The sequence below is a fragment of the Rattus norvegicus genome, chromosome 11, assembly GCF_021556685.1.
Source record: "Rattus norvegicus strain SHRSP/BbbUtx chromosome 11, alternate assembly SHRSP_T2T, whole genome shotgun sequence".
Classification (NCBI taxonomy): Eukaryota; Metazoa; Chordata; class Mammalia; order Rodentia; family Muridae; genus Rattus; species Rattus norvegicus.
The window spans coordinates 43527200-43553236 of NC_141544.1; the positions used below are offsets into that span (position 1 = coordinate 43527200).

The 26037-nt window shown below is 46.0% G+C and overlaps 1 protein-coding gene and 1 long non-coding RNA gene across 2 annotated transcripts; both read left to right on the forward strand.

Annotated features, from left to right (window-relative positions):
• Nucleotides 1-134: 134 nt before the first annotated feature.
• LOC148002516 (uncharacterized) lies at nt 135-9315 on the forward strand. Its single transcript, XR_015633021.1, has 3 exons — nt 135-365; nt 5691-5793; nt 8185-9315. It is a non-coding gene; the product is annotated as an uncharacterized LOC148002516 (long non-coding RNA).
• A 13508-nt stretch (nt 9316-22823) lies between these two features.
• On the forward strand, nt 22824-23303 carry LOC148002517 (elongin-C). Its single transcript, XM_087577266.1, has one exon. It carries the CDS (start codon nt 22938-22940, stop codon nt 23274-23276), a length of 339 nt encoding a protein of 112 aa, XP_087433392.1. The 5' UTR covers nt 22824-22937; the 3' UTR covers nt 23277-23303.
• The last annotated feature ends 2734 nt before the right edge of the window (nt 23304-26037 follow it).

Consider the following 26037-nt stretch of genomic DNA (forward strand, 5'->3'; position numbering starts at 1 on the left):
GAGTTCATGCCTCGCCAATCTCTGGAGGACAAGTAGCTGGGATGGCAGTGGGGTGACTCGTGCCCCACCAATCCCTGAAAGAAGATTAGCATACTGTTGTGTATATAAGCCGAGCGGCCGGCGCGGTAACACTTAAAGCTGTAACACTTGGAGCTGTAACACTTAGGGCTGGCTGCCGCCGCCTCCCTGTATCAACAAAGAAGGTCTCCTGCAGTAAAGGCTGTTGAGAAGAATCCAACCGTGTTGCGTCTTCCTTGCCGGACGAGGTGGGCGCGACAAAGTGGTGGCCCGTACGGGGACGAGGACATCCTCGTGGATCTCAGAACTCTTCAGCTTCAGGAGGAGCGACGTCGGAAAAGTTCCCGGTAAGGGACCATAAAGTTCTCTGGAGGTGAGCAGAGACGAAGGAAGCCTTGGGTTAGAGGCTAAAAGGTCTGCGGTCTGCAGCGATGTTGTTTCAAGTTGATCCTTTGTGGGCAGGTTTTATAATTTTGTTTCTTTTCGTCTTTGTGTTGTGTGTTTGCTTTCTTTTGAATTGCCACCGTCCCGGACGGGAGTGCACTTGCTCGGAGTAGCCAACAGGTGCCAGGCTACGGAGTTGGGTATAAACAAACAGGCCAGCTTGCTAAAAAACCGCTTGCAAATAAGTTCATTGAGTATGGGAAGCTCACATTCCAGCCCACTCCTGACAGCTCTCCAGGAGCTCCTTAATCGGCGTAAGCTCAAAGTTGAAAGGAAAATCCTGTCAAGTTTTCTTGATGAATGCGATCGTTGTGCTCCGTGGTTTATAGTGTCAGGATCTCTTACCTTGCGAGCATGGGACAAATTGGGAAGGGATCTAGATAAAGAAGCCACAGAGGGCAAGCTTAGACCCGGATCAAAGCCTCTTTGGCGAATAGTCCGTGCTTGTTTAGAGGATAAGCGATGTGAGGAAGTCGTTAGAACAGGTCAGAGAATCCTTGCAGAGCATCAAGAAAGTATGTCAGAGGGAGAAAAGGTCCCAAAGAAAGAAAGGAAAAGAAAAGGAGACAAAAGGAACAGAGAGAAGGCAGAGATAAAAAAAGGAGATAATCAGGACCAGGAAATAGATAAGATATATCCCTCCTTAAAAGCCTTGACTTTAGAAATGTCAGATGAGTCAGAGCTTAGTGAGGATGGTGAGGCTGACCTTGAGGAAGAGGGGGAGAGATGTGATCCGGACTGGCCACATGCTAACACCACGTGGCAAGGAGGCAGACAATTAGGCAAAAAGGTAGTTATACCAACCGCACCTCCGTACAACCCTCAACATAAAAGCATAGCGAGGCCTGCAAAAGGTACTTCCTTTTGCCCAGAGGTATGGAGAGAAATGGGATTAAGTTTCCCAGTATTTTTGGACGCCAATGGGCAACGATATCATGAACCCGTTGACTTTAAGACTATAAAGCAATTGGCAGAATCGGTTAGAACTTATGGGGTCAGTGCAGCTTTTGTTGTGGCTCAAGTTGAGGCTCTTGCTAGGTATTGCCTCACCCCTGGGGATTGGGGGAGTCTGGCTAAGGCCTGCCTCTCCTCAGGTCAATACTTGGATTGGAAATCTTATCTTTTTGAACATGCTAATGCTCAGGCTGCCATTAATCTGGCCTCAGGAGCAGACCCTCAGAGACATTGGGATGCTGACATGCTATTGGGTCTAGGGAGATTCGCTCTGGACCAGACCGGTTATCCAGAGCAAGTTTATAGCCAAATTAATGGAGTAGCCATCAAGGCATGGAAAGCACTGCCTAATAGGGGCGCAGTCTCCGGGAACCTTACCAAGGTTCTGCAAGGACCTACAGAGCCGTTTTCAGACTTTGTGGCCCGCATGGTAGAGGCCGCTACCAAGATCTTTGGAGACCCTGATGCAGCCATGCCGCTCATTAAACAGCTGGTATATGAGCAATGTACAAAAGAATGTAGGAATGCCATAACACCATACAAACATAAAGGTTTAGAGATTTGGATGAAAGTCTGCAGGGAACTGGGAGGACCATTGACTAATGCTGGTCTAGCGGCAGCTGTGGTACAATTAGGGAAAACCACTACCACGGATACCTGTTTCCAATGTGGCCGTAAAGGGCATTATCGAAAACAGTGCCCTGAAAGGAGTAAGGGGAAAATTAGCAATAGATCCAAGCAGCCTGGACTATGTCCATGATGTAAGAAGGGAAACCATTGGGCAAATGAGTGTCGATCTGTGAAAGACTTGGATGGCCGACCCCTAGTGACAGGATATGGTGGTACACAGCCAAAAAACGGACAACGGGGCCCACGTCCCCAGGGCCCTCAAATATATGGGGCTCTGCAGGGCGACAGACAAGGACAGGACAATCAGAGGCCTTGGCCTTTCCTTCGCCACCCGAAGGACCGAGGAGAGCCGTTAAAGGCTCCGCAGGACTGGACCTCCACTCCACCACCAGACTCATACTGACCCCCCAAATGGGAGTGCAGCCTGTAGATACAGATTTTAGAGGACCCCTCCCTAAAGATACAGTTGGGCTTTTGTTGGGATGCTCCTCCTCTGCCCTGGACGGTTTGCAGATTGTGCCCGGAGTAATTGATCCTGATTATTTAGGTACAGTAAAAGTGCTGGTAGCCTCCCCCCAGGGTGTCACTGCCATTTCCCCTGGAGAAAGAATCGCTCAAATGCTGCTTCTGCCCAGCTTACATAAGCGCTTTCCTGCTGAAAATAGGATTAGAAGGGATAGGGGCTTGGGATCTACAGGTTCCCGATTTGCCTTTATCTCATTGGAACTGAGTGATCGTCCAATGTTAACATTGACTGTGGAGGGACGTTCATTCCTTGGTCTATTGGATACTGGAGCAGATCGTAGTATTATCTCTGCTCATGACTGGCCACCCAGATGGCCTACACAAACATCGTCTCAGGCCCTACGTGGTTTAGGGTACGAAATGGCTCCTTTAATGAGCTCAAAAGAATTGACGTGGAGAGATACAGAAGGGAGATCAGGAAAGATCACTCCTTATGTTATAGACATTCCAGTAACGCTGTGGGGCAGAGATGTTTTAGTAGAGCTGGACATGAGACTGACAAATGATTACTCCCCACAAGTCCAGGATATGATGGCAAAAATGGGTTACGTGCCTAGAAAGGGTCTGGGAAAGAACTTACAAGGACGAGTTGACCCAGTACTGTCAGAACAAAAACATGACAGGACGGGTCTGGGTTTTTCCTAGGGGCCGTTGAGGGGGGAATACCCATTACATGGAAAACAGAGGAGCCTTTATGGGTTCCTCAATGGCCTCTATCCTCTGAAAAATTAATTGCTGCTGCCGAATTAGTATTCGAACAATTACAATTAGGACATATTCAACCATCCAGATCACCTTGGAATACGCCCATATTTGTTATTAAGAAAAAGTCAGGAAAATGGCGGTTATTACATGATCTAAGAGCTATTAATTCTCAAATGCAAATAATGGGTCCCATACAGAAAGGTATACCATTACTCTCCAGCATTCCTGCTGAATGGCCTATTATTATTATTGATATTAAAGATTGCTTTTTTTCTATCCCTCTTGCTCCACAAGATAGCGTGCGATTTGCATTTACTTTGCCATCTATGAATAATGAGGAACCTGATAAGCGCTATCAGTGGGTGGTCTTACCTCAAGGTATGGCAAATAGTCCTACTATGTGTCAACTTTATGTAGGACAGGCCCTACGGCCTGTACGTGACCAATTCCCAAAATTAAGAATGATTCATTTCATGGATGATATCTTGCTTTCTGCTAAAGATCATGGCACCCTGGAAGTAGCTTATGCGAAAGTGGTTAAGGCGCTTGAAAGCAACCAATTGTGCATAGCACCTGAAAAAGTCCAAATGGGCCAAATGGGAGAATACTTAGGAACAAAAATCACTCCTCATAGTATTTCTCCTCAAAAAATTGAATTACGGAAAGACCATTTAAAAACATTAAATGACTTTCAAAAATTACTAGGAAGCATAAATTGGATTCGACCCTATATTAAAATGCCCAATGTAGATTTACAACCACTTTATGAGATCCTGAAAGGGGATTCTCAGCTTACTTCACCCCGTGTTTTAACCAAGGAAGCACGATTATCCTTGAGGAAAGTAGAAGAAAGACTAGAAAAGGCAATACTAAAAAGGTATAAGGAAGAGGAAGATCTGCTATTGTGTATACTGAGAACTTTTCGTCAACCTACAGGAGTATTATGGCAACAAGGTCCACTTCTTTGGATTTATCCCCACATTTCTCCTAATAAAACCCTTGAATATTACCCTTCTGCTGTTGCACAGCTAGCTATATTAGGCGTTAAATCTTGCATTCAGCATTTTGGTATTTCACCAAAGAAAATTATTATACCATATACAACTGCTCAGGTAGAAACATTGTGTGCATTGATAGATGATTGGGCCATATTGCGCTGTAGTTTTGATGGAGAGTTTGACAATCATTATCCTAAGGATCCGCTGCTACAATTTTTTACTGAACATCCAGTGATCTTTCCAAAGGTCACTGCCTCAGAGCCTTTGTCTGGAGCGTTAGATATTTATACAGATGGCTCCAAAACCGGTGTAGGTGCCTATATGGTTGATTCTCAAGAACCAGTATTAATTCAATATAGTCCAGGTACCCCCCAAATTACAGAATGTAAAATTGTATTGGAAATTTTCAAAAGATTTCATGATTCTTTTAATTTAATTTCTGACTCTGCTTATGTGGTTAATGCGGTACGCTCACTTGAAATTGCAGGGCCAATTCGGTCGACTAGTACTGTATGTCAAATTCTTTTAGAATTACAAAATTTGATTTGGGCCAGAAAAAATAAATTTTTCATACAACATATTCGAGCCCATACTAATTTGCCTGGTCCCATGACCAGTAATAACGCCCTGGTGGATGCTAGTACTCGTAGAGAGTTTATTTTTCATGCTGCTCCGGTTGATCTCGCTAGAGAATTTCATCAAAAGTTTCATGTACCTGCCTTTACTCTTCAACAAAAATTTAAAATCTCTAGAGCTGCAGCTCGTGATGTGGTGTTAAGTTGCCAGAATTGTGTTCAATTTCACCACCCTCCTCATGTAGGGATTAACCCTCGTGGTCTGATCCCGCTAAAACTTTGGCAGATGGATGTCACACACATATCTCAATTTGGAAATTTAAAATATGCTCATGTTTCTGTTGATACATGTTCTGGTATTATACATGCTACTCTGATGACTGGTGAAAAGGCTCGTAATGCCATTAGCCATTGCTTAGAGGCATGGGCAGCCTGGGGAAAGCCTGATAGTCTCAAGACGGACAACGGGCCTGCCTACACTGCAAAGTCCTTTCAGGCATTTTGCCAGACAATGCAGGTCAAACATACTACAGGATTGCCATACAATCCCCAAGGTCAAGGAATTGTGGAAAGAGTACATCGTACCTTAAAAGAGCTGATAAAAAAACAAAAAGAGGGAATTGCCAGCAGCCGAACACCAAAAGAACAACTTTCTTTAGCTCTTTTTACTCTAAATTTCTTAGTTTTGGATGCGCATGGCCGCTGTGCTGCGGATCGCCATGCTGCTACTACACCTATAACTAATGCAGAAGTAAAGTGGAAGGATGTCTTAACTGATAAATGGTGTGGCCCAGATCCCGTGATCTCGAGATCTAGGGGAGCTGTTTGTGTTTTTCCGCAGAATCAAGAAAATCCAATTTGGGTACCTGAGCGCTTGACTCGAAAATTGCCTTCTGCTCTTCCTGAAGATGAGACTACGAACCCTACTATTGCTACTGGGAATGGTAATACAGGTTAATTCGATCACCCTGTGGGCTATTGCCAGATCCTGGCCAGTACCCATGCCAGTCCATAGCAATTCTACTGTTTTACCAACCTTTTTCTCTACCTCCTGTTTGCGTGATGTTCCTTGTATAGTGCCAACTGGAGAAATGCCCCAACGGTATGCCGCCACTAACGTTTCTCTGTTGCATACCTTATGTTTTACCATTAAAGACTCTTCCCTGCCCTGTATTTGGTTACGTAGAGCCACGTTGGCTAATTGGTTGAATCCTATAAGTGACAGCACAATGAACACCGGGATCATCCTGGCTGCTTTGAGTCAAATTGCCCAGGGAGTCTCTTCACCCAGCGAGGACATGTCAGTCGATAGTTCTGCTGATCTGAACATTACAACACTAATTGTGATGCATAATTGTAATGTTCCATCACGCCCAGGGCAAGGTAACTATGCACAGAATAGCTCTACCCGTCGTAGAGTCTTACCCGCTTGCCCCCCGAATCAAGAGTTTCCACCTAATTTTACCCCATGTCAGAGTCCATTCCATAGAACAAAACAATTCCTACCGGGATTTGAATTTTCCCCTCCTCTTGGCCATGTACAGTATGACTGGGGGGAGAATAAGACTGGCAAGCATAATCTCTGGCCTTGGTTTCAATGGGTGCTGTCCAATGAGCAAGGGGCATATACATCCCTGACCCCTTTTGCTAGGTTGATGGGTGAGAACTTCACGCTGTATAATGTTTCGGCTACAAGAAAAAAGGATACCAGGTTGACCAATATTCAATATAATAACCTCTTGGAACATAATACTGCCACTAGTACTTCAGTATGTGTTAGATCACCTTTTTTTCTCTCTGATAAGCACTAATGTCAGCAATGGTGTTTTAAATTGTAATAGCTCTGATGTAGTCTGCTATTTAGCTGAATGCTGGGATGGCAACAATGACACCGCAGTGATGGTCAAGATTCCCTCCTTTGTGCCAATCCCAGTAGAGGCAAACCCAGATAGTTTTCCTATTCTCAATTTGCTGAGAACCAAAAGAGATTTTGGAATTACGGCAGCCATAATTTCAGCCATCGTGCTGTCTGCTGCCGCAGCTACCACAGCTGCAATTGCTATGACCAATCAAATACAGACGGCTGAGACTGTCAATCAGATTGTAGAAAGAACTGCAATGGCGCTAGAGATACAAGAAGAATTTAATACTCATTTGGCATCTGGCCTTCTATTAGCCAATCAAAGGATAGATTTAGTTCAAGAACAAATTGAAGCACTGTATCATATGACACAGCTGTCTTGCGTTTCCTCCCTAAGAGGTTTATGCATTACTCCTTTGCAAGCCAACTTTTCTCAGCATTCTCAACAGAGCAAAGAAATCTCAAATTATCTGAAAGGAAACTGGTCCATGAAAGCAGAGCAACTATCCAGACAATTGCTGATGCAGATTGCTGTCCTCAACAGCACTAGGCTGGACCCCATCACAATTGAAGACTTTACCTCATGGATTACCAATGCTTTCTCCTTTTTTAAGGAGTGGGTGGGCATGTTTGCCTGGGGAGCTATTGTCCTCCTGGGATGCGGAGTATGTCTCTGGCTTATTGGCCGTTTAAAAAGAGAACATGCCAGACACAAAGCGGTTGTTTACCAGGCTATGACCGCCATTGACAATGGTGCTTCTCCCAATGTATGGCTGGCCTCTTTGAAAGATTAAGAGTTCGCCCTAGATCATTTTTGTCACAGTCATGTGGGGTCATTGTATCCAGGGACGGGCAACTTTCCTCGAGCTCGGACCAACCTAAGACACGGGGCCCGGTGGCGATAGGGTGACCCAACGACGGGTAAGGCCGAGTCATCGTCAGGAACGACCTAAGACAGGAGCAATGACAAGATTGACGTGACACCCAGATCTAGACCAGTCATTTTATTAAACAAAAAAGGGGGAGATGTATCCTTTGCTGTACAGCTCCCCAAGCCTGATTTCTAGGATGAGACAGAGGTCAAGTGAGAGTTCATTTTAAGAGCGGTGCCTCAGCACGGGCACCCCAAATCTGTTATGGAGTGCCCCCGCAAGACATCCCCGAGCATCGTCTCCAACCAAGGCCTCCAAACCTACAGAGGGCGACTCTCCACCAGAGGGTGTTACAAAACCTGAGCCACGCCTAACTAAGGAAGGAGAAATGTCTCAGAGTTGTGTCTCTGGTTGGTCTGTCTGTCTTATTCCCTGGAGGAGAATCAATGGTGGCACTTCCCCAGCACACGCTTGTACCTCGAGGAAGAGTTTATAGTCTGCCCTTGCCCGGCTCCCAGACTCATGCCTGGCCACACCACTACGACCCCGGCTCTCTCACTCCCTCCCTTTGACCATGTACTTCTCTCTCTTCTTCACCCCAGAACACTTCACTCACCGCTCATCCCTTAAGACCGGGGTCACCTGCAGGCATCCACCTAGATTATCTGAGGCTGGGAGAGGCACCTCTCTTTACTCCACTTCTCCATAGATGGGTCCTGAAGCAGTTTGTCAAGTGAACCAACCATGAGCCCTGACCCAGAGGATGAAGGAGGCTGGCATACAGGTGCTCGGTGACACTGGCCTCACTGTGTGGACCGAGAAGCCATGGAGAGTTCCCAACGTTTGCACTTATAAAAGTTCGTAGATCTAGGAAGAATGCATTTGTAAACTCTACCTCTTCTGGCTCCCAGACGCCTCCTTGCCCATCTGCTATTGACTGTCATAAATGGAGTCATATATGCCATGCGTAGATTCCTCAAGCGTGCCCCACCTTGAGTCCTATAAGAACAAGACAAAAGGTAGTTTGAAAGGAGAGGCTGGGGAGACAACAGGACTCAGAAGCTGAGTTCAGCCACAGACACTGGTCTAGCCACACGTTCTTGAGAAGAAGACCATGTCTTGTTCTTGGCTGACTACTGGTAGCTCATCCTTAGTAAATGCTCATGAGAGAGCATTGAATGAGTAAATAAATGTATAAATGGATTTTGTAACATAACGTTTGCCATTGGGTTCTGGTGCCTCCGTGATCTTACCCACACAAATGTACAGAAGTCTGCTGTGTCTCACAACCTCAAATGTGTCTCCCGATTCCAACAGACAAAAAAAAAAAATGTGCTTCCTTTCTCCCTTCTCCATCCTCCGGGTTCTTCCTCCATCAGTCTAGGCGACACAATGTTTGAAGACTGATGGTTTGAATAAGAAGTGTTGCCTATGGCTGTACCACCCTGAAGGTGTCTGATCTGGTCTGAATGAGAAATGTCCCTCGTATGTGCGTGAACTCTCAGTCCCTGGTTGGTGGCACTGTTTGGGGGAGGTCATAGGCTCTTTAGGAGGAGTGACCTGGTTAAGAGAAGTATGTCCCTGCAGGAGGCGACCTTTAAAAGTAGATGGTCTTGTTCTCCACGTGTATTTCCTCTCTGTTTCCCGTATGTGGTTGAGATGTGATCTCTCATCCTGCTGCCGGGCATCCCTGCACCATGGAACTGTAAGCCAAAATAAACTGTTTTCCTTAAGTTGTTTCTGGTTCATGGTGTTTCCTCACACCAATAATTAGAGAATTAATTAATACAAAGACCAAGGCAGAATAAAATGTATCAGAGGGAAGTGCTGATAAACGACATGAAGATACCCTCAATTACTTACTGAATCCAGGTTAGTGTGTGTGTGTGTGTGAGTGTGTGTGTGTGTGTGTGTGTGTGTGTGTGTGTGTGTGTGTGTTTGCTGTTTCTAGGCTCTAGGAGAGCCACCTAGCAGACAACTGTTTTTCCTGGCTTATGCGTTGCCCCTGTCTCCATCTCCTGTTTACCTGATTAAGTCAGATTAAAATCAACATCAAAGGCTGCCTGTGGGCATGTGAGAAAACAAAAGACTCAACACATTCCTTTTGCACTAACGGACCATGAAGAAAGACGTGGGTGTGCAAGCCCATGCTTTGCTTTCACCCAAGCTGGAGCCATCTCGTCACCAGCCCTGTCCCCTGAGCATCAGCCAGCAGGTTAAGGAGAGTGGGCATGAGAGGCCACGGCAGCAAGAGCCACCCCCAGGAACAGTCAGCCCTTCACAGTGCAGAGAGCAAGCCTCGGAATCTGCATCAGCTTCAGGACGAAGGTTTGTGAGGACATCGGTACACAGCAAACTCTACAAGAAATTACAGCCAGTCCTGCACCAGCAATGTCAACAGGGGCTCAGAAGAGTTACCTTGCTCCATTTTCCTAAAGTTCAAGCACTTTCTCCTTGACATTTAAATAGAAAGATGAATAGACAAATAGATATGTAGATAGATAGGTGATAGATAATAGACAGATTTAGATATATAGATTATAGATAGATGATTGATGATACATAGATGATATATTTATACATAGATGATTGATATATAGATGATAGGTAGTGATACATAAATGATTGATAGATGACTGACAGATAGATAGATGAAGGATTATACATAGATGATAGATAGTGATGCATAGGTGATTGATACATAGATGACAGATAGACAGATGATAGATTATATATAAATAGGTAGTGATATATAGATGAATGATAGATGATAGACAGACAGATAGATGACAGATAGATGATAGATTATATATAGATGATAGTGATAAATAAATGAATGATAGATGATAGACAGACAGACACACACAGACAGACAGGTGATAGATTATACATAGATGATTGATAGTTGATAGTGATAAGGAGATGGGTGATATACAGAGAGAGGGGGAGGGGATAGGGCAGCTCTATCATGCTAACTTAAATAAGAACTGAGAAGGTGGCTCTTGGAAAAATAATATTTATTTGAGAACGAGTTAAGGGAAACAACAATCCAGCACACAGAGCCAACATAGGTGTACCTAGAGAATTTAGGGGAAAATGAAAGATTTTAAAGACAAAGAGGGATGCATTTAATTTGTTTTAAAACAGAAAATCCATGGTTACCTCGGCTCCTCAGAGGATTCACATCTGTCCAGTTCATCTGTGGAGACAGCACATTAGCTGAGCGCCTTTTACAAACAGCTCTAAAACGAGCTGCAGTCTGGGAAAATCTCTTTGCTAGTTCCTGATTGGGCCTTCAGACTCAGGGTTTGACACAAGTGACTCCACCTCAGTGGTCACAGCATTCACACAGGGAGGTCAGGTATCCACTCAAGCTGATGAGAACACGGGAGCTACAATTACCTAATTGCTTCAAGAATACAATCCAGGCCTGCAATGATGGGAGCTACAATTACCTAATTGCTTCAAGAATACAATCCAGGCCTGCAATGATGGGCCAATGGATAAGAACACTTGTACTTCCAGAAGACTGGGGCCCAGATCCCAATACCTACCTGGCTCCCACAACTGTTTGTGACTTTATTTCCAGAGGCTCCAGTGCCTCTTTCGGCCTCTATGGGCAATACATATACAAGGCGCATAGACATACAGGGAAACCACTCGTACGTATAAAGTAAGAGTAAATCTTTTAAAACAGCAATATAAGCCAGCCGCACATATAAGCCAATGGTGCATACGATACGTTTGCTCCTAGAACTCAGGAGGCAGAACAGCGAAATCCCAAGGGCCAACCTGGTCTACATAGTGAATCCCAGGTCAGCCAGAGCTACATAATAAAGAAACCTTGTCTTGAGGAGGAAAAAAAGGAAAAGAGAAGGAGGAGGAAGAAGAGGAGGAGGAAGAGGGAGAGGAGGAGGAGGGAGAGGAGGAGGAGGAGGAAGAGGAGGAGGAAGAAGAGGAGGAGGGGGAAGAAGAGGAGGAGGAGGAAGAGGAGGAGGAAGAAGAGGAGGAGGAAGAAGAGGAGGAAGAGGAGGAGGAGGAGGAGAGATGGGAGAGGGAGAGGGAGAGGGAGAGAGAATATAAATCTGTGGAAGAAAATGATTATTCTCTCTCTCTAAGAACTGTATTACATTTTAAGGGGCCACCATTGCCAGCTCTAGCTGCCCATCTATTCCTTATTTCAGATTCGTCACTGATATTTTTCTGATATTTTAGCGCGTGCCTCTGCAGGTGTCCAGTGGCGACTCCATCCTCACACTGTGAGGTTCTCCACATGACTATATTGATATTTGGCATCTGATAAAGTCTCCCGTGTGTGGGCTGTCCTGTACATTCTAGCTAGCAACATCCATGCCTCTGTCCCCTACATGGTTAGCATTTGCTGGTTGGCTCTCTTGTCATTGTCCAGTGCTGGCTGCAAGGTAAAATCGCTTGAGTTAAGAAGCAGTGTTCGGAGATGAGGCCATGACAACAGCCACCCTGTCATTCTTACTGAATGTTAAATAAAGTATGTTTAAACTCTCCAGAAATTAGAGAAATTCACGTGCTTTCTACACAGAGGCCCTCCCGATATCTGTGCTATCAATTGTGTGAGAAAGGGCCTCGACGGGGCAGAACACAGAATCGACCCGGATGTCTTTAGGAAAACAAAAGTTCAACATGCATTTGTGCATCTAGAAAAGTCAGGGAAGGAGCCACCATTAGTGGGCCATTTCAAGTCCTAGATTCTTCTCCATCAAGGTGAAGAGGGTCCACCCCCAGCTGCAAACTCTTGTCCCTGATGTGACAGCAATGCTTTAGAGCCCTTTGACCTAAGGGTAAATCCTTCTCTGTTCCAAATATTGGATTCCTCGGCTCACAGCCAAAATTTGAAGGAGATAGAGTATACTCGCCTAACAACCTTTGAGATCCGAAAGGTGCTAAAGTAGATACAGAACAGATTCTCCACGGGGAGAAATCAATGCCCAGCAATGGCAGCATGTGCAGACATCCCCACATGTGAGGCTACACGACTTCCTTACACGAGTGTCACCTCCCTCCACCCACCTGCCCCAGCCAGCACCTGGGTGAGCCATTTGGCAACCTGACAAGTCCTTCCTCAGAAAACATTTTAAAATTCCCAAGTTAGAACACAGTCACAAACTACACGTATGATACGGAAATATTTTGTTCTATAATTTGTGTTCTTCCTTCCTTGCCTCCTTCTTATATTTCTTCTCTCTCTGTCTCTGTCTCTTTTTCTCTGTCTGTGTCTGTCTGTTTGTCTCTCCCCCGTCCCAACCTTTCTGCCCTCTCTTCATCAAGAGTCTTCTGTATACAACCCAGGCTGGTTTTCAACTCCTTTCCTCCTGCCTCGGCCTCCTGAGTGTTGGGATTTTAGGTATACGTCATGATATCCTTGCTTGATCCTTTATTAATGCATTAACTCCCAAGGTCAGGGCTCATAATTACTCCACTCAGAGGCATAATAAATGCAAATATCATTCGGGGACATTTGCCTTTACTATAATGTGATAAGTAGACATTTTTATTTGTGTCAGAGACACAGACATTATTACTACACTAAGGCTTATCATCTGTATGTTATTATAGGAAAACATTAGATTCCAGTTAGAGGGTGTTTGAAATAAAGAGGTAGATTCTCTAACCAAGCCTTTGCATTTAAAGCAGTGCGGAGTCTGCCCCAGGGCAAGAACTCTGCCTCCCTCAGCACAGTGTCCAACGATGTCTCAAACTGACCAGTCACAAAATCTGAGAGATTTTTTCAGAGATGAGCATTTTTATCACAACCAGATCAACCAGTGTCTTTTCTGGAACATTCTGACAAAGGTCTCAAGGTGATTTTTCCTTGCACAGAGGATACTATGAGAGTGTGTACGTTTAATTAGAAGAACAGTGCTTCAAAACCCTATGCTGCCTGTGCAGGTGACTGCTACGGATCGGCTATTTGGGGACTGATGTTACAATCAGTACACTGAATAAAGCCAGTTGTCCTCAGCACTGGTGTGACACATTTAATCCGGGCTGCCTGTCTTCTTCTGACATTGAACACAAATTCAGACTGAGGCTTTCCCCACAGGCTCTCCCACTTCTCAAGTCTTCAGAGGTGGACAGGAGCTAACCTCAGTCTTCCAGCCACAGGCTTCAGTGTCCTAAGCCTCATGACTATATGGTCCAGCACCTTATAACAGATAGGTAGAGAAGTAGACAGACAGACAGACAGACAGACAGACAGACAGAGGCATCTTAATGGTACTGATCCTCTAGAGACCTCCAAGTAAAACACTACCCAAGCTTGACATCCATAGTATACTGGCAACGGTGTAACCTTGGAACAGAACACAGACACTAAGTTTGATATTTCTACTTCCCAGTTTAACTACCTGTCATTTATAACATTGTAACCCCAGGCAAGGAGAACTGAGAAAAATGGCATATCAGGGCGGGGCCAGGTGGATGAACCTACACTATGGTGTAATTTTTTTAAGTTACTTATTTAATGTATATAAGTACACTGTAGCTGTCTTCAGACACACCAGAAGAGGGCATTGGATCCCACTACAGATGGTTGTGAGCCACCATGTGGTTGTTGGGATCTGAACTTAGGACCTCTGGAAGGACAGTCAATGCTCTTAACCACTGAGCATCTCTCCAGCCCTCTATGGAGTAAATTAATGTGGGTTTCCCATGTGGCAAATGCATAATCCTGTAATGTGATATGGTGCAAAGTCTCTTGGTTAAACTGACTTGTGTACTTTAAGCTTGTTGAAAAGAGTTGGGGTGTGGAGGCCCCCCTTGTCTCCTCCAGACCTCTCTGTTCTGGGTCAGGCTAGCCCGAGGTTCTGGAAGGGGAGGGGGAAAACAGCAAATGGCTAAAGGTATTAAGAACCTTGTGTCTTTGAGAACAGGCAGAAGGGATCGAGGACAGGATCTGGAGAAGGAGAGAGAGAAGTAAAAGAGAGTGATGCCGTGTGTGTGTGTGTGTGTGTGTGTGTGTGTGTGTGTGTGTGTGTGTGTGTGTGTGTGTTAAAAGAACAGGTGTAATTACTAAAAGCACCTGTTAAAAACCAAAAACACAGGTATTGCAGATTGTTCTTCCAGTTGTGCTGGATACCTGAGAAGCCACCGAATGGCTCTTGCACCGAGCTGTCACTGAACTAGTTTTTGGAAGGAGAAAAACTTCAAAGCTTAGGGTTCTCTTCACAGTGTCTGTCCCTGTTCAAAAAGACCTCATGGGGAAGCACTTTCTTGTTGCGGCCAAATTAACCCCATGAAAAACCGTGAGACTCTGCCACTCTTCCTCAGGTGGATGCCATTCTGGCATGTGCTGCCCATCTTGTGGGTCTTGTGTGGTTCTCGAGTTTGAATGTCCATACCCGTCCATCAGTTCCAGCCACTTTCAAGCAGAGAATAAACCCAAGGACCAGAAGAAAGGTTTGGGACTGGGTCTGATGTTTCTGGTTCACCTGCAGCATCTGGGGAAAAGGTCTGTGGCCCCCTAAGGCTGAAAGCGAGTGTTTGGAACAACTTCAAGCTGATGAAATAATCAAGTCAGAATTGGAGCCGTTTAGATCACGTCTGTGGGGCTGTCTGCTGGCTCTCTGATGGGGACACAGCAGAGGGAACCTTTCTTGTAACTTGGCCCTCCTCATTCCGGGGGTGGGAAATAGATTCCAACGATGTACTGGAGCTTAAAGTCAAGAAGATGGAAAACAGCCCAGGCTCGCATTCCTCTCCGGGAGGTGAATGCTGGACACTCTCTCTACCAGCGCCCCCTGCGTGGCTCCAGCTACCTACCCTGTTTTCAGTCTGCTATCCTTCCAACTCCAAAGAAATGGCTATTTTATTTGGCTTCCCTTCTATTGCTCATACGGTACAACATGTCTGCTGCTGCCTGGCCAAGAAAGAGAACGAGGAGAGATTAAAAACAGATCTGTCTAGTGAACAGGTGCTGCGCATTATCTAATAGCAAACTAAATATAAAAAAAAAATGGAGCCTAATTAGCGTCCTGGCACGCCTCCTGCTTTCTAGCTCTTTAACCCTTGAGATGCCTCTCCTAGAGAAGGGCAGAATTCACTGAAAGGGGAGTCTGTGGTTTCACATTTGTGTATGTGTATGCAAGTGTGCGTATGTGCACATGCCTCTATCTGTCTCCCTCTCTCTGTGTCTGTCTCTGTCTGTCTGTCCTTCTGTCTCTGTCTGTCTCTCTGTCTCTGTCTCTTTGTCTCTCTGTCTGTGTGTTTGTGTGTGTGCGTGTGTGCGCGTGCGTGTGTGTGTGTGTGTGTGTGTGTGTGTGTGTGTGTGTGTGTGTGTGTGTAGGGAAATGTAGAGAATCCAGGAAAGGATTGGTTTTGTCTGGCAATGCCAGACAATGATAACATTAATAAGAAATTTCCAGCCTTCTACAGTCTTGCTCCTCAAAGTGTGGGCCTCAGCCCCACAGCCTGCACACGCCCAGGTCGCTTGGGCCCCACCCTGGAGGTGCTGTATTAGAGCCTATATGTCTAACGATGGGCTTCCACATGACTTCTAGACACACTGAAGTCTTAGAGCAGCATGCCAGGGGCTGGAGGAGAATGGACTGAACTGGTAAGGTAAGAGTGGACTGAGGCAAAAGAAAGGGCAGGTTTGGGGGTGGGAGGGTGTCGGTACCCCCACCACAGAGTCAGCACACTTTTGTCATAAAGTTCAGATGGCAACTATTTGTGCTCTGCAGGCCCCGAGACCTCTGTTTAAGCAGTGGGCTCTCCCACTACAGCAAAGGCAGCCTCGGGTTTTATGCAAACAGATGAGCCTAGGTAGGTTCCAGTAAAACCATGTCCAAAAGCAGACGTGGGGCTCCTTTAGCTCATAAGTAGGAGTACTCCTGGCCTGTGTTGAGAGCACAAGTGTGTCTTCATGCAGTATAGAACATTCTAGACCACCTATGGGTTTGACTCCACTTCCTACCAAGACTTGAGTCTATCAACTGGACTGAATTCTTCTTGTTCCTACTTGAAGCATTCTTTATCGTGTGTGAGACTCTCAGTTATCTTCTGAGAACCAGAGGATAACATCAGCCCTCCCTGGTAAGACATACAGCTCAGCAAAGACAGTAAGTGTCAGACCTGGTGTTGGTGGCTTCTCTCCTTGCTTTTTGTCTGTATTGCCATAGCAACCCCATCAGTCTGTCCACCATCTTGGGACTTGCAACAACACTTCTCCCTGCCAGTATGGTACATGGGGATCTGGACCTCAGAGTTGTGGAGGAGGAAAAGACTCAATAAAAAAAATTAACAGGCAGGGGTCCTGTCACACTGCTTCTCCAGTAGCCATTGCCTGAAGTCCTGCTCCAAAGATCACATTACTTCTGGGTCATTTCACTCTTGTGATGTAAAACAATGCACACTGCAGTCCCTTGCCTTAGGGTGGATCTCCAGAAGCAAATCCTGAGATTTTAGTACAGAAGTAACTCCATCACCCGCTGGGAAGGTTATGGGGACCTGACTCAAAGGAAGAAAGCCAGCCAGCAAAGACTGCACCACAGCAGGACCACAGGCAATGAAAGCTACACACTGTGGTGTCCTGGGATCCAAAGGGGAACTTGCCTTAGAATTGCCTCACTGAAGAAGGCAGAAGCCCCATCATCAGAGAGCAAAGGATAGATGTTCCCACTGGTGGGAAGAAGGAAGGGAGATGATTCCTTGGGGCTTCTTTTCAGCCTGTCACATGCATGATATGCAGCAGACTCCTGACGCTGGAGGATGACCTCCAGTAGTGTTGTAGAAGCCAGAAGATGGGAATCGGCTTGGTGACAGAAAAATGGTGGCCATGGAGGGGTCCCCTGCCCTCTATCCCCACCCTCTCTGAACACAGAACTAAAGTAGACTCACAACAGACACAGGGAATCTGTGTCGGCGTGGGTTGCATTCAGTTGCAAGGAATTGAAAATGTGACTAAATAGCGCTTTAAATATATTTAGAGGCTTTGTTTTCTCACAGAGCCAAAAACCAGGAAACAAGAATTCAGGGTCTGACTGGGTAATTCTGCAGCTCCAGAAGAGGCCTGCCTTCTGTCTTCCAATTAGTCATCCTCCTGAAGTTTTGAGCCCCATGCGGCCCACTGATGGCTGCAGGATGGCCATTCCAGCCTGGGAGCACCGTCCACTCTTGGGGGGTGATAAGGAGAAGGGCAAAGGTCAAATGATTCATGCAGGCTTAGTAGTTCTACTCTACAATAGCCTTCCATAAGTCCTTCCCCAGAACTCCAGTTTCCATTTCTTGATCCAAACATGGGGCTTGTCTATAAGGAGACTAGAAAACAGAGGTTTGATTTTAAATTTGAACACATTGCTGCCCTGAACAAAATTTGGTAAAGAAGAAATCGAGGTCAGATGCTGGGTGGGAGCTCAACAGTCTTTGCCACGTGACACTCCACCCCCACCCCCCACCCCTCGTCACACACGCACTGTGACATTGACACACTAGCTACTTAAGCAAAGCACACAGCTTAGGAAATCCTTGAAAGCTATGGCAGACAACTAATCTAAGCAAGACAGCACATCCCCATGGCTAACCCGTGCTAGGCCACTGCAATGTTAGCATTTGTAATAAATAATAAATAATTTTTATTTTTGCTTTATTTTTTGGTTATGGGTATTTTGCCTGTACATGTAAATCTGTGTGTGTGCCTGGTACCCACAGAGGCCAGAAGAGGACATCACATACCCTGGAAGTGAAGTTACAAATAGATGTGAGCCTCCTTGTGGGTGCTGGGAATCAAACCCAGTCCTTTGGAAGAGCAACAAGTGCTCTTAATGGTTGATCCATCCTCCAAGCCTTTTTCCCCTTGCAAGTTTGGAGGTTGAATAAGAATGATCAGCATACATGGGATGGGATTTATTAATTCCCTGTGCATGTATCATAAACAAGAACAATTCTCCAATAATCACGCTCGCGCCTCTCTCTCTCTCTCTCTCTCTCTCTCTCTCTCTCTCTCTCTCTCTGTTAATGGTTGTGACACCCTAGTTGTCTTAGTTAGGGTTTACTACTGTGAACAGACACCATGACCAAGGCAACTCTCATAAGGACAACATTTAATTGGGGCTGGCTTACAGGCTCAAAGGTTCAGTCCATTATCACCAGGGCACAAACATGGCAGCATCCAGGCAGGCATGGTACAGGAGGAGAAAGTTCTGCATCTTCATCCAGAGGCTGCTAGGAGAAGACTGACTTCCAGAGGGCTAGGAAGAGGGTCTTAAAGCTCAAGGCCACGGTTACACACCTATTCCAACAAGGTTACAGCTCCTAATAGTGCCATTCCCTGGGCTGAGCATACTTACACCACCACACTAGTGAAACACATGAGCCACAAATTTCTCACTTTCCCCAAAATTCTATGGAAATGACAGCGATGGAAACTTTAAACTAAATCCCACAAAGGCAACATGATGATGAACGAGGAGCAATCAGGATAGGCTGCAGGGTGGTGGACACAGAGACCTGACTCGGTCCCCACAGAACCATGACGGTGTCTGAGGGGAGGAGTCAGAGGAAACACAGCAAGTGAAAGCTTCCGCTGAAAGGCGGTGGAAAGTGTCCAGGCCTACCAGACACTTCCTGGACTTGGGTCAGGGAGTCTCGTTCTCCAGGGACCTGGAGCGATGATGTTCCTCCCTTGGGAAACTAAACAAGCACGGATTGGGGACCAGGCTGGAGGTACAGAGTGACAAGGGAAGTCTCAGTAGACCTAGTGAGATCTCTGCGCTCTTCCTCTCCTGCTCCCAGAACCTCGAGATTCTGAAGAGTTAATACCTCCAACTGTTTGATGTTTTGAGATCCTCAGGTGAAAGAACCAGACACCCGGGGTTCTAAAGGGACACCTTCCAATAGTGAAATTTCAGGACTCTAGAGATTAAAATATAAAAATCTGTAAGGGGGTCAGGAAAAAAAATCAGTTCACATTACTTAAAATGACTACTGACTCTTAAAACTATCCTAAGAAGGATAGTTTTAAAAAAATAAAAAGGTAAGGGTTCGATTCCTGCTTACAGAACACATTCAATCCAAGATATACACTCAGCTAGACTGTCGGTCTCATGTAAAGAGGGAATAAAGAAATTTTCTTTTCGTGTGTGTGTGTGTGTGTGTGTGTGTGTGTAAGAGAGAGGGGGAAGGCACGTGCCACAGTCACCCATATGGAGGTCAGAGGTCAACGTTATGGCGTTCCCTCCTTCTACCTTTACGCAGGTTCCAGAGGTGGAGTTCAAGCAACCAGACTTGTGGGTAAACATTTTCACCCACTATGCCATCCTGCTGGCTCCAGGAGACGAAAAACCCAGAAAAACTACCCTTCAACGTTTTTATAACAGAAAGACAAGCCGAGAGACAGGAAAGTACAGGCCCGTGGGACAGATGGGTTCATTCCCCCGGAAAAGGAACTCAAGAAGGAAGTAAGGGCCGAAGAGGAGCATCATGGGAACAGTAGTTGGATCATGAGTTGTCGGTCTGCTGAGAGTGTAGCAGTCCCCGGGGTTTAGCAGGAAGGAATGGAATCAAATGAACTACAAGACATGTGTTCAGCCCTGTAAAGTAACAAGTAGGAAGATGGATAATTAGTAGACTCCATTAAAGTGAGGAAAGAGGTGAACTGAGCCACGTGTGGTGTCCTGCAGCTTTAATCCCAGCACTCAGAAGGCAGAGGTAGGCAGATGTCTAAGTTCGAGGCCTGCCTGGTCTACAGAGTGAGTTCCAGGTCAGCCAGGGCTCCCCAGAGAAACCCTGTCTCGAAAAACCAAAAAGAAAGAAAGAGGGGGGGAGCAGAAGGGAGGGAGGGAGGGAGAGAAGCACTAGTTAAGAAATAAAAGGTTTCATGGGAGAGGAAACACGTGGGTGTGCTTTGCATATTAAACACACAGTGCATGTGTAATTAAAAAACAACTTTAGAACTGTTGTTGGAAAATTAATGACACAATTTCCCACACTCGGTGGGCAACAGTCTGCACGCCCTTCTAGCTCCCGCAGAATGAGCTATCTCTGACTCCCTGGGTGGCTTCACTAACACACCTCACAAAGGGTTCTCCTTCTCTTGTCTCACTGTCCTGCCTCACGTCCCAAATAAACTCTGTGCACTAAAAATGAACTCCCTTTGATTCTCCTCTGACTTGCAGAGCTTCATTTGAATGAAGTTCAGGGCAAATCCAGGATGCATATCCGTGTGTTGGGAAAGGGGATCTGTCTTAGGAAAATGAGATATTCTCCAGTCATCAAAAAATCAGAGGCTGTTCCATTCTGGCAATTAAAATCTCCAGACCTGCCTACCAGCCTGAATTTTACTTCAGTTTGAAGAACACTCCAGAAGGCTCCCTATGGAGTGTTAAATCCAGACGCTGCTCTCAGAGCGTTGAACAAGGGTTCTCTGGTCCTTCGAGGTGGAAGAAGAAATGAGAGTGTAGAGTAAGAAGGGACCCACAGCGAGTACTTACATGAGGTGAGGCTGTCCTTGGACCCTAGCCCCGCCATTCTTGAGGGTTCTCACTGTGATTCTCTTCATCTGGGTAAATATTCAACTGTGATTGACCCTGAGCTATTCCTCTTATAGCTCCTGACCTGTCCTCCTGCTGAGAACTAAGGGGACTCTCACCCTATGCTGCCCACGTGACTGGGAGCCCACCTTACCTTCATAATTTTCAAAGTTCTTAAGAGTGATTCGGTCACTATCATTTACGTCCTTCAAACTTCTAGAGTTTTATCAGGTGGCACCCATTCAGGCTGAACTCCCTAGTCTGGAGGTAAGGGAGAGGCATTTCCTACCCCATCCACACACGTGATTGTTGAGAGATGTTGTGAGCAGAGTAATTGGTATTAGGAATCTCTCTGTCATCCTCCCCAATCTCCAACCCTATGCTCCCTTCAGCCTCTTTTACGGGCTACAACTGGGTAGTCGGCTGAGCGCCTGTGATCGCTAGCTCGGCCGATCAATTTGATTGAATCACAAGACACCTAGGAGATGAATAAAAACATTTCTGGTCCGGTTGGGGATTTAGCTCAGCGGTAGAGCGCTTGCCTAGCAAGCGCAAGGCCCTGGGTTCGGTCCCCAGCTCCGAAAAAAAAAGAAAAGAAAAAAAAAATTTCTGGTCGTGTCTCCGAAGACACTTTCAGAGAGGATCTGTCCGTGAGGGCTTTGACCTGACTGACGATTTAAACCATTGATAAGAGCCAGAATTTGAACAGGCTACGGAAAGACAGTGAGTGGCTTCGCAGACAGTGGGGCCCAGCTGGAAGTGAGCTTCTGGGGGGTTTATCTTGACCCTTGCCCCTTCTGAGGTTCCGAGTAGCTTCCTGATCACTCTCCTCCTCCAGGAAGGAACTTTGTGCTGCAAACCTAAATGCAACAGAGCCTGCCGATCACAGATTGACACCTCTGAAGAGCCAGCCCAAGTAAACCTTTCCTGTCTCTAGTTGTTTTCCTTGGGTCTTTTTTTCACATTGACAGAAAGCTAATTAACACATGACAGAATCTAATTATGGGGTTCTCTATTGCAAGACCTGCTTCAGGGCTTTCACTTGGAATTGTGGGCCTCATCAGTCTGTATCCTGGAGTTTCATCTTAAATTGGGGGTATGAGGGCTCCTATTTTAACACCCAGCCACCCATAATATACAATTTGTCTCAACGCTAAACTATAGTCACACTATCACAATAATGTAAATACTGAGAATTGATTTTTTTAAAAAAACTGATGGTGACATCACACTGTGAGAGCTGTGTAGGGTGTCGGGCACCTAGCTGTTTCTGAGTGTCTGAAAGGTGGAGCTCCAGGGTCCACTGGGGCTTTATAAAGCAGGAAATGACATCATTGGAAGATATCAGGAAGTTCCTAGGCATGTTGAGAAGGCTACACTTGTGAATCTTCCTACCAGTTCTGCCTGCCACTTCCAGACCCCAGAACCCACACAGCAGCCGAGACATCACAGCTGAGACCTGGGCCATATATCGGGGCTCTGCCCTCCATGCTCACAAATCAGACCACACACTTCCACAGGACGTCCCCTCTCCTTCTCCCCTTCCATCACGGATTCATTCTTGAATGCAGGTGTGCACCTGGTGGGTGAGGCCTAAATCCCGTGCTACCTCTCGACTTCAAGGAAGGCCTAGAACACGGTGTTCATCATTTCTATCTTGGGAACCACACAGGAAATTACCAAGATGTGAGGCATGTTCAAAAAAAAAATCAACGGGGGTAGGCAGCTGGGGGTGGGGGGGCGGCCCTGAATAGGGGCTGTGGCGGTACGTGGGGTTACGGCTGTGGTGGCTGCGGGACTGGCTAGAAACTAGTAACTTCCTCTGGGATCAAATAGAATTTTATAAGAACATAATGGATGGAGAGGAGAAAACCTATGGTGGCTGTGAAGGCCCTGATGCCATGTATGTGAAATTAATATCTTCTGATGGTCATGAATTTATTGTAAAAAGAGAACATGCATTAACATCAGGAACAATAAAGGCCATGTTGAGTGGTCCAGGTCAGTTTGCGGAGAATGAAACCAATGAGGTCAACTTTAGAGAGATCCCTTCACATGTGCTATCGAAAGTGTGCATGTATTTTACCTACAAGGTCCGCTATACTAACAGCTCCACTGAAATTCCTGAATTCCCAATTGCACCTGAAATTGCACTGGAACTGCTGATGGCCGCGAACTTCCTAGATTGTTAAATAAAATAAATTATAATAAACTGTTAATTTTTTTTCAGTAAAAAAAAAAAATCAAGCTTCTACAAATAGCGAGTGTCTTCATCATGGAAGCCAGCAGATGGTGGAAATTGAACACTTCCTAGACTACAGGTCAGCATTTCACCCAGAAAGATGATGGTAAAGACAGGACGAACTGTTTCCGGGTTAAAAGTCCCAGGAAGACACGAGGGGTGGGGAGGTAAGTCAAGGTCAGCTGTGTTTTATAGTTCTTAGAAAGTGTCTTTTTAATAGCTGTGCAGGTGAAGAAGATAACTTTAAAATAAATATATAAATATTAAAGGGATTTATGTGCTTCTTGGAGAGATAGCCCAGGGAAGGTGGCTTTGTAGAGGCACCTGCCAAGATATGTGTTCTGATGACAAGTAACTTGTGTTCTGCCAGTCTGTCCTAGTTGTCTGTGGTCTGTCTCAGTTGTCCGTGGTCTGTCCCCGTTGTCTGTGATCTGTCTCAGTTGTTTGTGGTCTGTCCACAGTCGCTCGTGGTCTGTCCCAGTTGTCCATGATCTGTCCAGGTGTCCATGATCTGTCCAGTTGTCCATGATCTATCCAGTTGTCCATGATCTGTCCAGTTGTCCATGATCTGTCCAGTTGTCCATGATCTATCCAGTTGTCCATGATCTATCCAGTTGTCCATGATCTATCCAGTTGTCCATGGTCTGTCCAGTTGTCCACGATCTGTCCAGTTGTCCATGATCTGTCCAGTTGTCCATGACCTGTCCACAGTTGTCCATGGTCTGTCCAGTTGTCCATGATCTGTCCACAGTTGTCCGTGATCTGTCCACAGTTGTCCGTGATCTGTCCAATTGTCCATGGTCTGCCCACAGTTGTCCGTGGCCTGTCTGGTTGTCCGTGGTCTGTCCAGTTGTCCATGATCTGTCCAGTTGTCCATGACCTGTCCACAGTTGTCCATGGTCTGTCCAGTTGTCCATGATCTGTCCACAGTTGTCCGTGATCTGTCCACAGTTGTCCGTGATCTGTCCAATTGTCCATGGTCTGCCCACAGTTGTCCGTGGCCTGTCTGGTTGTCCGTGGTCTGTCCACAGCTGTCTGTGGTAAGGGGCCGTCATAGTCTTAACAATCGATGTCTGATCGGGAGGGAGAGACATGAAGTGGCTTTGGGTGTCCTGTATTTGCTTGTTTGGATGCTGTTGTCTTCTTTTTCTCTTTCTTGCTTCCTTCCTTCCTTCTCCTTTCCTTCTTTCCTTCCTTCTTTCCTTCCTTCCTTCCTTCCTTCCTCCCCTCTTTTGTTATATCTAAAGCTCCATTTTATGCTAGGCATCCATCTTGGTACACACCAGCTCTTTGCCTCTGACTCCAGTCCCGGGAAGATAAATTCCCAGTAACCCTGACTCAGTGAACCGCACCCTCACCCAACAACGTATAACCCTGACTATCCTCTTGTTATGATAAGACTGAGTACATTTTTCATGATTTTTGGAGGTACTTTATAAAGACACCTAAAGATTGTTTTGAGTTGCCTTAATCATTTGATCAGCTTCCATAGATAAATATTGATGGTCTTCATGTGGTTTTCCTCTTTAAAAGTCCTTCCCCATATCTCTCCTTCCTGGAGAGCTGGAGCCATGCATTTCTCTGAAGAGAATCGTCCTATTTTTTAGCAGGGTCTCCAGGTTCTAAGGGCAGGGTAGGTGACTCAGGAACAGGACACTGTGCCAGCATTGCCAAGGTCCTACGTTCGATCTGCAGCCCGGGGACAACATTCTATGACCCTCAAACATCCCAGGACTCAGCAGAAAAGTGAGCACTTCTCTGTGCCACTAAATCTTGAAGGTGGCAGGTGGTACATAAATTATAACTACGTCAAGGGCTCGCTGTCGGCTGAGCCATGAGCTAGCATTTCTCAACACCAGGTGTCCCTTGCCATAGAAGAGGGTGCCAAGCAGTCAGCAAACTTCCTTTGTTAGAAATGGCTGTGAGCCGAGTTCTCAGATCCAATAGTGAGTGCTTTCCAGCAAATTTCTCCACACTGTAGCTCTCTGTCTAAAAGGAGACACTTTGGTCATTCGGGCCAGAGCATCAGAAGGGAAATTCATTTAATACAGTATGGCTTTAAGAGTTATTTGTAGCAGAATCCTTCAGTACCAGTAAATTCTGAAAGCTTAGGCTCACCCAGTGTTAAAACTGGCAGCAATCTCAGAACATTGGCTCTTAGAGAAGGGTTGCACAAGTTAAAAGTGTTTCAGGAAGCTTTCGCCGGTTTATTCAGTGTTATGATCTCAATAAGTTAAGTGGACCCTTGGAGATCTTTCTGTTCCAAACCGATACACTGGTTTGCTTAAGAAATACCCCCACCCCTTTGCAAGACATGGTGACTTTTGTACTATCACTGAGACCACACCATGGTCTGGTCACCATGTCTGCCCCCAGCCTTCTGGTTGGACAACAGGTATGTGTCTCTGGGACCACTGTGGTAGGCGGTGCTGGAAGGAATGGGTGAACAGGACTTTGCGACACAGAGTATGAAACCTCAAGGCCCACCCTCAGTGACCCACCTCCTCCAGGGGGCTCTGCCTCCTAAGGTTTCCACATCGTTCTAAAGCAGAACCACCAGCTGGGGCTGCAGGTTCAAAAGCAAGAACCTGGGGGGACAGTTCACATCCCAGCTACGGCACTCGTCCGTCTGCAGACTGAGCAGTCCACCTGACAATGATGTCACAGGCACTAAGGTTCTTTGCAAATTAAATGTATTGGTTACTTGGGAC